General features: G+C 46.2%; 1 protein-coding gene across 2 annotated transcripts in view; it reads right to left on the bottom strand.

The window, feature by feature from the left end:
• Positions 1–496: 496 nt before the first annotated feature.
• LOC308112990 (putative glutamate receptor) overlaps positions 497–12,990 on the bottom strand; it is a 20,820-nt gene continuing 8,326 nt past the window's right edge. For both annotated transcript variants that reach the window (XM_080468850.1, XM_080468849.1), the window contains 5 exons: positions 6,817–6,914; positions 6,373–6,590; positions 6,081–6,300; positions 3,589–3,836; positions 497–866 (listed from right to left, as the gene is read on the bottom strand). In XM_080468850.1, coding sequence (XP_080324976.1) covers positions 768–866; positions 3,589–3,836; positions 6,081–6,300; positions 6,373–6,590; positions 6,817–6,914 — 883 coding nt within the window. In that variant the 3' untranslated portion in view covers positions 497–767. The remainder of the gene's footprint in view (positions 867–3,588; positions 3,837–6,080; positions 6,301–6,372; positions 6,591–6,816; positions 6,915–12,990) is intronic.

Here is a 12,990-nt window from a genome sequence, read left to right as displayed (position 1 = left end):
CCTAACACCTTTCCTTGACCCCGTGATGTCATCCAGGTGGTTGAGGTAAAGTCCATAGTTACGGAGTTAGGAGGGACTTTTCAGACGTACCCCTGGTACCTATACCGGGCGAAGAATAGTGAGGAAGAGTGGGCCCGGCTGTGGCCAGCCTCCTGAGGGGTGCTGCCTCCCAATGCCCCCCCCCCCATGTTTTTATTTGATAAAAAAAATATAATAATAATAAATGATATAAAATAACTGTAAATCTGAGTCCGTTTCTCTGTGGTGAACCCGATGGTGGCGTACACAACTGCTACATGATGGAATAAAATATGTGACTCAGTTCCCCCATGTTGGACCACATTGAGTCTCCAAAGTCGAAAACAGATTTGAGACTGACCTTCGGAATAGAAGTGCTTCTCGGTTTAGGCTAATTTGAAATAAACTCTGAGGCTCTGGTGGAACAAAACATTGATACCAACATTGTCAGAAACCATGAAAACCACAACACCACTTTGGAGTTTGTCACATTTATTTGGAATACACAAGCAAAACAAAACTGCTGCAAAATGACCACAGCTGAGCTGAAAATAAACGAGCAGTGTTAGTCAGCGTGACAAGATGAGTAGGGACTAAACAGAGTGTTAATGCTGCTCCAGCTGCTGCTCTGGTCCTAACGGTCAGTTACTCGCTGGGCTCACAGACGTTTCCCCAAGAGGACCAACAGGAAGCCGGCCTACAGAAAGCTGAGGGGAGGAACTGGGACTGTCGGGGGCTTCAGCCTTCCTTCAGGCTTTGCTTTTGTCGGCGGCGTCCTGCTCTGCACTGGGAGCCTTACTGCCGAACCGCTGGTTCAACTCCGACGTCAACACAGAGCAGCAGGACTTCTGGAAGAGAGAGCAGTGAGGAGAACCACTGAGACACTCTGCCATCGTCAGTATGACAATCCAACATCTTCTGGAGCTCTCACAACTCGCAAATCTCAAACCTGATTGAAATATGAGCCTGAGGTCTACGTTTCCATGACAACAAGTAAAACAAGTGAAAACCATGTAGGTTCAGGAAAGTTTCAAGGTTTTTCTCTGAAAACGGCAGAAACTTTGAAATCCATGTACTTTTATCATCCAGTTACTCACCATGAAGTAATCCAATCAAGTCAAATCAAACTTTATTTCTATACTATATTGTAGTATTTTGAATTGTAGCACTTGTCATACAGTAAACACTAAAAATGAAACACAAATATTCAACCCGCCCACATCCACACACACACGCACGAACACACACACACGCACGTACACACACACACACACACACACACACACGCACCCTTGCCCATATCAAAATATCAAAACAGATGTAACAGTGGTCGAGCTCTGATGGTGCACGGACAACTCGTCCATGACAAATTTTTTTCAGCATTATTGATTTGAAGGATTTCAAAGTATATTTGACCCATTTGGAAGGATTATTAAGTATATTTGACACAAAAATCTAAGATATATATTTCATTATGAAGCAGTTTTTATTGCATATCATAGTAGATATATATACAAATGTAGAGGTCTATAATAATCACAGTAAAAGTATCAGTAATACGCAGTATGCCTAGATGTTGTGTCTGATGCCACACAGGCGGGGAGTGTTTTCCTACAAGCCTTACAGTCGCCCACCAAGTTGTACAGACGCGTCTGCAGCTCTGCGTCCACCTTCCTCCCTCGCTTCACCCGGCTTCCAACTGAGCTTTTCATCGAAACTCATTCCTAAAAATGTATTTACATGCAAGTTTTTGTTTACCATAAAGAGAATGGTAAACAAAAACAATAAAGCCATATGATGCTATACCAAAAATATACAAAGAATATATAAAATATCAAATAGAATTCACAATATATAAAAGTACAATTTATTTTCTCAGAAGAATTCTGAAAATATGGAAGCGTATTGCATTCACACTGTTTTTCTGAATTAATGACATGATTATCTCATAATTATGAGAAAAAATCAATAAAAAAAAAAAATCCTGCTCTTTTTCTGAATTTATGAGATAAAGTTTTCTGAAAAAATAAAAAAATGGGTTCTGTTCTGCATTAATGGGACAGTGGTGTGTTGTTCCAAGCAGAAGCTCTGCTAGACCGTTGTAGGAAACAGCTCTCAAGTTTAATCCAGCTTTATTTCCATTTGGTTTGAGACATTGGGAGATACTCTTGTGTTTAAGTATTGTTGATGGTATTGTTATTAGTTTGTCAGCTTTGCAGTGTTACCACAGGTTTATAACTCCAAACCGTAGTTTGGAGACGCGGTTTACTACTGAGCTTCACGGACTCAACCATGGCTCACGTCTGCTGGTAACAAGCTTTCAGTCTGTGGAGTGAGATGGAGTTAGACAGGGAAGACATCCGTAGTTGAGACAGGGAAGACATCCGTGGTTGATGAACACTGGCCTTTTTATTCCTAATCTGAAACTAACCTAACACTGATCGCAGCACGCACACACACATCTGCTGCATCGTACGGGGAACAACGAACTACAAAACCCAAAGCCAGAAGAAGTCACACTCCACTTCCCACAATGCATCAGACCCCCTTAAAGTGACAGGCTCAGCATGTAACAACAGGCCCCTCAGGGTCCTGCGGCTGTTTAGACGTAAACACCGCTGGGATCTGTTGATGGTAGTAATGTTTCTCCAGGAACAACTGGGCAGATGTGGCCTGCTTCAAGGGTAATAAAGCTCCGTACTAATACGGGTCCAATAGAACACCAATCCAATGGAACACCAAGCCAATAGAACACCAAGCCAATAGAACACCAATCCAATAGAACACCAAGCCAATGGAACACCAAGCCAATAGAACACCAAGCCAATAGAACACCAATCCAATAGAACACCAAGCCAATGGAACACCAAGCCAATAGAACACCAAGCCAATGGAACACCAAGCCAATAGAACACCAAGCCAATAGAATACCAATCCAATGGAACACCAAGCCAATAGAACACCAAGCCAATAGAACACCAATCCAATGGAACACCAAGCCAATGGAACACCAAGCCAATGGAACACCAAGCCAATGGAACACCAAGCCAATAGAACACCAAGCCAATAGAACACCAAGCCAATAGAATACCAATCCAATGGAACACCAAGCCAATAGAACACCAAGCCAATAGAACAACAAGCCAATGGAACACCAAGCCAATAGAACACCAATCTAATGGAACACCAATCCAATGGAACCCCAATCCAATGGAACCCCAATCCAATGGAACACCAATCCAATGGAACACCAATCCAATAGAACACCAATCCAATGGAACACCAAGCCAATAGAACACCAATCCAATGGAACACCAATCCAATGGAACACCAATCCAATAGAACACCAATCCAATGGAACACCAATCTAATGGAACACCAATCCAATGGAACATCAATCCAATAGAACACCAAGCCAATAGAACACCAAGCCAATATCTAACTTAAATCTAAAACTGAACACTGAATATTTGTGCTTATAGTCACTGGCCTTCCACGGTCCACCTGCAATACCTCAGTGGACCTGCAGAGGGCCTTGGAACACACTTTAGGAATCCTACTGTGGCTTACCTTACTGTCCTTGGCTCGGCTTCGGGCCCTGGATAAGAGCTCCACCAGACCCAGCAGGAGCCCGAGTGCCAGGCCGAGGCCCAGGAGGAAGAAGAGCCCGCGGAGGTCATGGGCACGCAGGGCTCCAGAGGCCCGCGGCCCAGCATCCAAGCAGCTGCTGGCCCACCACTTGTCCTGCAGGTACGCCAGCTCACCTGACTCACTGAGCTTCAGCACAGCAATGGTCAGGTTCTTCAGCAGGTGGGAGCCTAGCAGAGCACAGACACTTCTCTTACCACCAGTCAGTATAAAACATCACTCCTCAGCAAGTCAAGAGAGAAAATTCTGGTACTTGGACTATTCATTGTACTCTCTCTACAAAGCCTCAGTGGCATCTATGGGTCAGGTGGTAGAGCAGGTCATCTCCCTGTCGGAAGGTTGCAGGTTCAATCACCCTTCTGTCTACAAGTTGAAATGTGCTTAAGTAAGACACTGGACCTAGTAATAGCATGGTGAAGCATAGGTGTGTGTGTGTGTGTGTGTGTGTGTGTGTGTGTGTGTGTGTGTGTGTGTGTGTGTGTGTGTGTGTGTGTGTGTGTGTGTGTGTGTGTGTGTGTGTGTGTGTGTGTGTGTGTGTGTGTGTGTGTGTGTGTGTGTGTGTGTGTGTGTGTGTGTGTGTTACAGCTCTTTGGGGGCTGCTGGATCAGTGGAAACACTGTGCTATAGAGGCTGGAGGAACTCAGCCAACATCAGATATTGTGGTTTGTGTAATAGGCAAAGGACAAACTGACACAAAACACTGAATACATAGAACCAGTCCAGAAGAACTGGGTGCCAGTCCTATAGAACCAAGTCCCAGTCCTGCAGAATTGAGTCCCAGTCCTATAGAACCAGGTCCCAGTCCCATAGAACCAGGTCCCGGTCCAGAAGAACTGGGTCCCAGTTCTCTAGAACTATGGAATGCTGTGTTTTCATATTGTGTTGGTGCTTTTTTGGAGGGGGTATTCAACACAGAATTATCTAATACATAGACATACAGTATTAGACCTCTACCTGAGTGTAACATACTCTAGTAGTGTAGTGAGTTTACATAATTCACCCACGGAACCTAAGTTAAGTTACAGAGTTCCGAGGGGACAGTATATTCCATTGGTAATTTCCTGTTGTCGTTCTGTTGTGAGTAATTCACAGACTTAAAAGTCTGCTATGTAGTGGTTGTCAAGCGAATGTCTTAATGTCATTAAAACAGCCAGCGCACTACATTGCTGACCCTGACGTCAGTTCCGCTGAAGATTCCAAGACTGAACAGAATATCGAGCGAAACGACATGCAAGTCCCGCCATTCTCAGATTGCCTGAGTTTTGGGAGACGTCCTCAGCAATGTGATTCGCGCAAGCAGAGACTCAGTTCGCCCTCAGTGGGATTACAGATGATGCCAAGTGCTATTACCATGTAGTTTCAGGGCTTGGGAGCTCCACGGCAGCCAGAGCAGTGAGTTTTATCCCTTCTCCTCCAGCCCAGGATAAATATGCAGGACTCAAGGCTTACCTTCTCGACGGCACTCGCAAATACAACTATTACTGAGCCACGTGCTCCACTTAACTTAGGTCCCAGTCCTATAGAACCAGGTCCCAGTCCAGCAGATCTGGGTCCCAGTCCTATAGAACCAGGTCCCATTCTTGCAGAACCAGGTCCCAGTCTCATCAGGGAGGCCAACACAGTCTGTATTCTGAAGATCAGCCTTTCCGATGAAGCTTGTGACACAGATTAGTTCCGTTGGACTTCCAGTTTTGTGGAGTGGAACTGATAGAAGCCCCGCCCTCTGTGTGTGGTGTTAGTGCCCCTGGATTTCACCTGGAAGTCCAGGGTCCAACTCCCAGTGAGGACAACCATCATCCAACACCTTCAGTGTATACCAGACACACTGACTGTTTTAATGATCGATAAACAAACATCTTGTGAATAGAAACTCTTTTCTTTCGTACTGAGAAAGCAGTAGCAGAGGAACAGCTTGATAAACGGATGAATCCTGAGACTGGAGGCAGATGGAGGCAGTGTTATTGTTCTGGTTCTGGTAACTCTGGACCGGTTTGCATTATGATGCTGGGGAGAAGCTCCTGGTCATGGGTCTGAGCTGTCTCTTCTGTCTGTTCCTTCCTGATGCATCTCTGGAGCTACAGTCTCCATCAGTCTGCAGCTCCTCACTTTTATTGGCTTCTTTCTATTCTGTTGTAGTATTTTTTACCTTTGCTCTGACACCAACAAGTCCCCTCAACCCCCATCATCAACACCTCTCAGTCTGAGCCTCTGAAGTTTCTTCTTGTTAGAGAGTGTTTTTGTCTACTTGTTGACACAGACAGATGGACGGACGTGCGGTCGGACAGAGTAAACAGTACAGTCTGGCCTTATGCGGAGTATTTTGAGTATTTTTTTAAAGCATTTCTCTTGGCCTCACTCAGTGAGCTGATTAAACAGCATGTCTTGTGAGAGAAGAGGAAACTGGGCAGACTCACCCAGCGGGACAGCGATGACGTACGCCCTCATGGAGATGACGTCCTGTGAGCGGCTCAGCTTGCAGTGATGGGCCACCGCCAAGTCCAGTGACACTGCTTCGCCAATGAAGGCGAAGTTCCCCTCCTGAGTGAGGCGGACGCCCTCCTCCATGCTCGACACAAAGCTCTTCTTACGCTCCATGTGCTCGTACATTCGCCGGTACACTGGGTTGTTTGAATACTGGGAAGGCGACTGTGGTTAGCAGGGATGTGGACTCGTCCCAGAGTAGTGGCTGGAAGCAGGTGGTCTCACCTTGAAGAAGGACATGGTGGATCCTCCCTCCACGGTGCCATAGTCGATCACATCCTGGTTGGCCAGGTCTTCGAAGCTCTTGATGTGGGTGTGCTTGTTGTTTGAGTGCAGCAGTAAGTGGAAATTCCCAAAGTAGGAGGCGAGCAGCAGCACGCAAAAGAGCCACCAGATGGCGCCGACCACACGTCCAGACAAAGCTTTAGGGTGAGGACCAGCACCTGGGGGAGACAGGAGATCAGCTGAAGAACAGGAAACGACCCAGAAACATTTAGTATGAAGTGCTCTGATGTTTAACATCTGCCAGATCAGTCATATCGATGTTCTGTTAATCAGAGTATTAGAAAAACAGACTTGATCAGTGGTCAGACAAGCTGTGTGTGTGTGTGTGCGTGTGCGCGTGTGCGCGTGTGCGCGTGTGTGTGTGTGTGTGTGTGTGTGTGTTACCTTGCAGGGTCAGGGCTCCAGTGATGTACCAGAAGCTGTGCAGTAAAGTGAAGCTGTGCTCGTCGGTTTGAGGCTCCGCCCACTCGGTGGGACTGATCCTGCAGCAGAAGAGAAAATCATTGTTACAGCTCAGTTTCCCCAAGGACACGATAGATAGATAGATAGATAGATAGATAGATAGATGGATGGATGGATGGATGGATGGATGGATGGATGGATGGATGGATGGATGGATGGATGGATCGATCGATCGATCGATCGATCGATGGATGGATGGATGGATGGATGGATGGATGGATGGATGGATGGATGGATGGATGGATGGATGGATGGATGGATGGATGGATGGATGGATGGATGGATGGATGGATGGATGGATGGATGGATGGATGGATGGATGGATGGATGGATGGATGGATGGATGGATCGATCGATCGATCGATCGATCGATGGATCGATGGATGGATCGATCGATCGATGGATGGATGGATGCCAAGTCCCCCTTTTGGTGGCAATGAAACCCCAATGAGCTTCTCGGCGGCCCTCAACACTCCCTTCATTGCCTTCTGGTCGGAGCCGGTGCTGTTCTCCTCCACAGAGAGAAGCTTCTTTTCAGTACTGTAGCCAAACTGACCAAGAACCAAAATAGTGTTGAGCCCACCATTCCTATCAATATGTGTAGTGAGGACTTCATGAAGTTCTTTCAAAATAAAATGACAAGGCTTAGGGATAACATCCATCAAACCCTACCGTCCGTTAGCCCCATAACAGAGGAACTGGTTAAACCTAACAGTCATCTGGAATGCTTTCAGTAAATACAACTAGTCCAACTAAACTCCCTTATTTCTTCTGCTAAACCAACTACTAGCCTGTTGGACCCAATTCCTACTAGAATTCTGAAAGAGGCACTGCCACTAATCAATAATTCTATACTGGCAATTATTAACCAGTCTCTACCAATAGGCTATGTGCCCCAATCCTTTAAACTAGCAGTTATTAAACCTCTCATTAAGAAGCCAAACTTAGACACAAGCCTTCTCTCAAACTACAGGCCCATCTCCAACCTTCCTTTCCTGTCAAAGGTTCTGGAGCAAGTAGTCGCTAAACAACTCCAGGATTATCTGCAGGAGAATAATCTGTTAGAGGACCTTCAGTCCAGCTTCAGAATGAACCACAGTACAGAGACTGCTCTGCTAAAAGTTACTAATGACCTTCTAATGGCCTCAGATAGAGCTCTTCTATCTGCTTTACTTCTTCTGGACCTTAGTACTGCATTTGATACTGTCCATCATAATATACTCTTAAGGAGATTAGAAGATGCCGTCAGCATTAAAAACTTAGCCTTAAACTGGTTTAAATCATATTTATCTGACCGCTTTCAATTTGTTCATGTAAATAACAAATCTTCAATACATGAAGGGGTCCTGTGTGGAGTACCACAAGGCTCCGTCCTCGGACCCAGATTGTTTAATCTCTAGATGTTACCACTCGGAAATATTATTAGGAAACACAACATTAACTTTCATTGTTATGCAGATGATACTCAGCTCTATTTATCAGTTAAAGCCAATCAGGCCGACCAACTTGTTAAACTAGAGTCCTGCCTCAGGGACGTTAAGTCCTGGATGTCTATCAACTTCTTAATGCTCAACACATCCAAGACTGAGGTTCTAATCCTAGGTCCTAAAAAGCTCAGGGATTACTTTTCAGATAGTCTGATTACCTTAGATAATATTACCTTAACCTCTAACAGTGATATTAGGAACCTGGGTGTTATTTCTGATCAGGATCTGTCCTTTATGTCCCATGTTAAACATGTCTCCAGGACAGCCTTCTTCCATCTAAGGAATATTGCAAAAATGAGAAACTTCTTGTCCTTCAAAGATGCAGAACAAATGCTTCCTGCCTTTGTGACTTCAAGATGAGATGATTGTAACTCCCTAATGTCAGGATGTCCAAACTCCTCTGTTAGGATCTTCCAGCTAGAGCAGAATGCTGCTGCAGGTTTACTAACCAGAACTGGAAGAAGAGAGCACATCTCCCCAGTCTTAGCATCCTTACACTGGCTTCACATCAAATCTAGAATAGAATTCAACATCCTTCTGATCACATCTAAAACTCTTCATCACCAGGCTCCGTCCTATATGGAGAAACTTCTAGAAGGGTCTCACCCTCCACGAGCCCTTGGCTCTGAGGATGCAGGACTGTTGGTAATCCCTAAAGTCCTTCAAAGTAAAAGAGGAGGCAGGAGTTTCAGCCATATGGCTCCTTTACTCTGGAATCAACTAGCAGCCTCGGTCCGAAGGGCCGACACCATTAGTTTATTTAAGAGGAGACTAAAAAGCTTCCTCTTTGATAGAGCTTCTCATTAGGAATAAAATAGGAGCACTAAGTTGAGCTGCTCTAGGCCTAGACTGCTGAGGGGATTTCCTCTCTCCCGTTAAAGGGAGGAACTCTACATTTGGAGCTTCTGTTTCTTGTCTTTCTTTCTTTCTCTCCGTGTAACAACATTACTGGATCCACCAGATCCTGACAGGAGGGGAGCAGGATCCAGGGGATCAGACCCAAGACTCCCAGAGTGGAGTTACCACGGTCCTACTACCCCACCCCCCCACAGCACCGGGACCCCCCCACAGCACCGGGACCCCCCCACAGCACCAGGACCCCCCCACAGCACCGGGACCCCCCCACAGCACTGGGACCCCACCACAGCACCAGGACCCCCCCACAGCACCGGGACCCCCCCACAGCACTGGGACCCCCCCACAGCACCAGGACCCCCCCACAGCACCGGGACCCCCCCACAGCACCGGGACCCCCCCACAGCACCAGGACCCCCCCACAGCACCGGGACCCCACCACAACGGCACGGCCCTTAAACTCCAGACTGAGATTGGTTCATCATCAGACCAACGCTCATCATAGACTTTTCTTAGTATTTGTACTTCTCTGGTCTGTCTGCCTCTCTCTCTCTCTCTCTCTCTCTCTCTCTCTTCTATTCCTCTCTCTCTCCCTCTTCTATTCCTCTCTCTCTCCCTCTTCTATTCCTCTCTCTCTCTTCTATTCCTCTCTCTCTCCCTCTTCTATTCCTCTCTCTCTCTTCTATTCCTCTCTCTCCCTCTTCTATTCCTCTCTCTCTCTCTCTTCTATTCCTCTCTCTCTCCCTCTTCTATTCCTCTCTCTCTCTTCTATTCCTCTCTCTCTCTCTTCTATTCCTCTCTCTCTCTTCTATTCCTCTCTCTCTCCCTCTTCTATTCCTCTCTCTCTCCCTCTTCTATTCCTCTCTCTCTCCCTCTTCTATTCCTCTCTCTCTCCCTCTTGTATTCCTCTCTCTCTCTTCTATTCCTCTCTCTCTCTCTTCTATTCCTCTCTCTCTCTTCTATTCCTCTCTCTCTCCCTCTTCTATTCCTCTCTCTCTCCCTCTTCTATTCCTCTCTCTCTCTTCTATTCCTCTCTCTCTCTCTTCTATTCCTCTCTCTCTCTTCTATTCCTCTCTCTCTCTCTCTTCTATTCCTCTCTCTCTCCCTCTTCTATTCCTCTCTCTCCCTCTTCTATTCCTCTCTCTCTCTCTCTCTCTCTCTCTTCTATTCCTCTCTCTCTCCCTCTTCTATTCCTCTCTCTCTCCCTCTTCTATTCCTCTCTCTCTCTCTCTCCCTCTTCTATTCCTCTCTCTCTCTCTCTCCCTCTTCTATTCTTCTCTCTCTCTCTCTTCTATTCCTCTCCCTCTCCCTCTTCTATTCCTCTCTCTCTCTCTTCTATTCCTCTCTCTCTCTTCTATTCCTCTCTCTCTCCCTCTTCTATTCCTCTCTCTCTCTCTCTTCTATTCCTCTCTCTCTCTCTTGTATTCCTCTCTCTCTCTTCTATTCCTCTCTCTCTCTCTTCTATTCCTCTCTCTCTCTTCTATTCCTCTCTCTCTCTCTCTCTTCTATTCCTCTCTCTCTCCCTCTTCTATTCCTCTCTCTCTCCCTCTTGTATTCCTCTCTCTCTCTTCTATTCCTCTCTCTCTCTCTTCTATTCCTCTCTCTCTCTTCTATTCCTCTCTCTCTCCCTCTTCTATTCCTCTCTCTCTCCCTCTTCTATTCCTCTCTCTCTCTTCTATTCCTCTCTCTCTCTCTTCTATTCCTCTCTCTCTCTTCTATTCCTCTCTCTCTCTCTCTTCTATTCCTCTCTCTCTCCCTCTTCGATTCCTCTCTCTCCCTCTTCTATTCCTCTCTCTCTCTCTCTCTCTCTCTCTTCTATTCCTCTCTCTCTCCCTCTTCTATTCCTCTCTCTCTCCCTCTTCTATTCCTCTCTCTCTCTCTCTCCCTCTTCTATTCCTCTCTCTCTCTCTCTCCCTCTTCTATTCTTCTCTCTCTCTCTCTTCTATTCCTCTCCCTCTCCCTCTTCTATTCCTCTCTCTCTCTCTTCTATTCCTCTCTCTCTCTTCTATTCCTCTCTCTCTCCCTCTTCTATTCCTCTCTCTCTCTCTCTTCTATTCCTCTCTCTCTCTCTTGTATTCCTCTCTCTCTCTTCTATTCCTCTCTCTCTCTCTTCTATTCCTCTCTCTCTCTTCTATTCCTCTCTCTCTCTCTCTCTTCTATTCCTCTCTCTCTCCCTCTTCTATTCCTCTCTCTCTCTCTCTCTTCTATTCCTCTCTCTCTCCCTCTTCTATTCCTCTCTCTCCCTCTTCTATTCCTCTCTCTCTCTCTCTCTCTCTCTCTTCTATTCCTCTCTCTCTCCCTCTTCTATTCCTCTCTCTCTCCCTCTTCTATTCCTCTCTCTCCCTGTCCTATCCCATGTACTTCTCCCCCCAACCGGTCAAGGCGGATGCCCCCCCCCCCCCCCCCCCCCCCCTTCCAGAGTCTAGGCTCCGCCCCCTTTCTTCCTGAAGAGGGACTTCTTATGAACTGTTCTTCCTGAGAGGGAGTTCTTCCTGGTTTCCTCTGTTGCTTGTTCCTTCTGCTGCTCTGGAAGGTTTAGTTGGGTTCTGTTGTTCTCTATCATTGTAAGAGGTTCTGGAAGGTTTAGTTGGGTTCTGTTGTTCTCTATCATTGTAAGAGGTTCTGGAAGGTTTAGTTGGGTTCTGTTGTTCTCTATCATTGTAGAGGTTCTGGAAGGTTTAGTTGGGTTCTGTTGTTCTCTATCATTGTAAGAGGTTCTGGAAGGTTTAGTTGGGTTCTGTTGTTCTCTATCATTGTAAGAGGTTCTGGAAGGTTTAGTTGGGTTCTGTTGTTCTCTATCATTGTAAGAGGTTCTGGAAGGTTTAGTTGGGTTCTGTTGTTCTCTATCATTGTAAGAGGTTCTGGAAGGTTTAGTAGGGTTCTGTTGTTCTCTATCATTGTAAGAGGTTCTGGAAGGTTTAGTTGGGTTCTGTTGTTCTCTATCATTGTAAGAGGTTCTGGAAGGTTTAGTAGGGTTCTGTTGTTCTCTATCATTGTAAGAGGTTCTGGAAGGTTTAGTAGGGTTCTGTTGTTCTCTATCATTGTAAGAGGTTCTGGAAGGTTTAGTAGGGTTCTGTTGTTCTCTATCATTGTAAGAGGCTCTGAGATGTTTGTTGGTGTGATTTAGAGCTTTACAAATAAAACTGAATTGAATTGAATTGAAGCTGCTGGTAACTCACTCTATAGCTCCTCTAGTGGTGAGGGCTGATGTGCTCAGTGAGCTGTTTTCAGACGTTACAAGATCAGGCCCTGATGAGCTTTCTTGGTGATGGAGGAGGTGAGGAGAGACCAGGTGAGGTTAATGTAGGATGTGAGGAGAAACCAGGTGAGGTTGATGTAGAAGGTGAGGAGAAAGCAGGTGAGGTTGATGGAGGATGTGAGGAGAAACCAGGTGAGGTTGATGTAGAAGGTGAGGAGAAAGCAGGTGAGGTTGATGGAGGATGTGAGGAGAAACCAGGTGAGGTTGTTCGCCACATGCACCCTCAGGAATCTGGTGTGCTGCACCATTCCCAGTGCAGTGTCCAGGATGTCAAGTGTGAAGTTCACTGGCTGTCGATTACCAGTTCTTTAGTGTTTGTCAACATTCAGGATCAGATTGTTCCCGTCACACCACTCCACAAAGTCCTTCCTCTCTGTCCTCCTCCTCCTCCTCCTCCTCCTCCTCCTCCTCCTCCTCCTCCTCTCTGTCCTCCTCCTCCTCCTCCTCTCTGTCCTCCTCCTCCTCCTCCTCCTCCTATCTGTAGTCATCCTCCTC

The sequence above is a fragment of the Lipophrys pholis genome, assembly GCF_963383615.2.
Source record: "Lipophrys pholis genome assembly, chromosome: 8".
NCBI lineage: Eukaryota > Metazoa > Chordata > Actinopteri > Blenniiformes > Blenniidae > Lipophrys > Lipophrys pholis.
Note: the sequence above shows the minus strand (reverse complement) of the source record. Positions and strands in the feature narration are given on the sequence as shown.